Source organism: Camelina sativa, chromosome 17 (assembly GCF_000633955.1).
Source record: "Camelina sativa cultivar DH55 chromosome 17, Cs, whole genome shotgun sequence".
NCBI lineage: Eukaryota > Viridiplantae > Streptophyta > Magnoliopsida > Brassicales > Brassicaceae > Camelina > Camelina sativa.
Genome location: NC_025701.1, coordinates 6,729,778 through 6,730,437, shown reverse-complemented (window position 1 = coordinate 6,730,437; position 660 = coordinate 6,729,778). Strand labels below are relative to the sequence as shown.

Genomic DNA, 660 nt, shown 5'->3' with positions numbered 1-660 from the left:
CTGGTGACAACCCAATGTTTGCTTCAGAGAGGGCTCATGCACAACATGCTCTCTGGATAAGTCTGGAGACTGGCTTGAGACTTCTTCACCCACTTATGCCTTTTGTTACTGAAGAGCTATGGCAACGGCTTCCCTCACCCAAAGACACTGAAAGAAAGGCGTCTATAATGATATGTGACTACCCAACTGCTATAGAGGTCAGTAAGATTTTCTTAGTAACTTGTCATAATTTGTTGGGGTTTCTAACTCTTTTCTTCTGATGTGATGAACCCAGAATTGGACAAATGAGAAAGTGGAGAGTGAAATGGAAACCGTTCTCGCGACTGTGAAATGCATGAGGGCACTCAGAGCAGGGTTGCTGGAGAAACAGAAAAATGAAAGGTTCGCGTATATGATTAAAACCCCATTCAAGGAGCACTTTTGAGACATGTCATATCCATCCTTCATTTTTTCGAATATACTGTCACTAAAACTAAATATAAAGGTTACTTTTAACATTGTGTACATTTTCTCAGGTTACCTGCTTTTGCTCTGTGTGAAAACAACTTAACATCTGAAATGGTAAAATCTCACGAGTTGGAGATCAGAACCCTTGCAAATTTATCATCCTTAGAGGTAAAAATCTATCTTCAGTTTCTTTCTTACTCTATTGTTTCGTGT

At 39.5% G+C, this 660-nt stretch overlaps 1 protein-coding gene across 1 annotated transcript in view; it reads left to right on the top strand.

Moving 5' to 3' along the window:
• Nucleotides 1-660, top strand: part of LOC104759225 (valine--tRNA ligase, mitochondrial 1-like) — a 9,150-nt gene that overhangs the window by 5,851 nt on the left and 2,639 nt on the right. Inside the window, exons 17-19 of the mRNA XM_019238859.1 lie at nucleotides 3-197; nucleotides 275-381; nucleotides 516-656. Of these exons, the coding sequence (XP_019094404.1) occupies nucleotides 3-197; nucleotides 275-381; nucleotides 516-656 (443 nt within the window). The remainder of the gene's footprint in view (nucleotides 1-2; nucleotides 198-274; nucleotides 382-515; nucleotides 657-660) is intronic.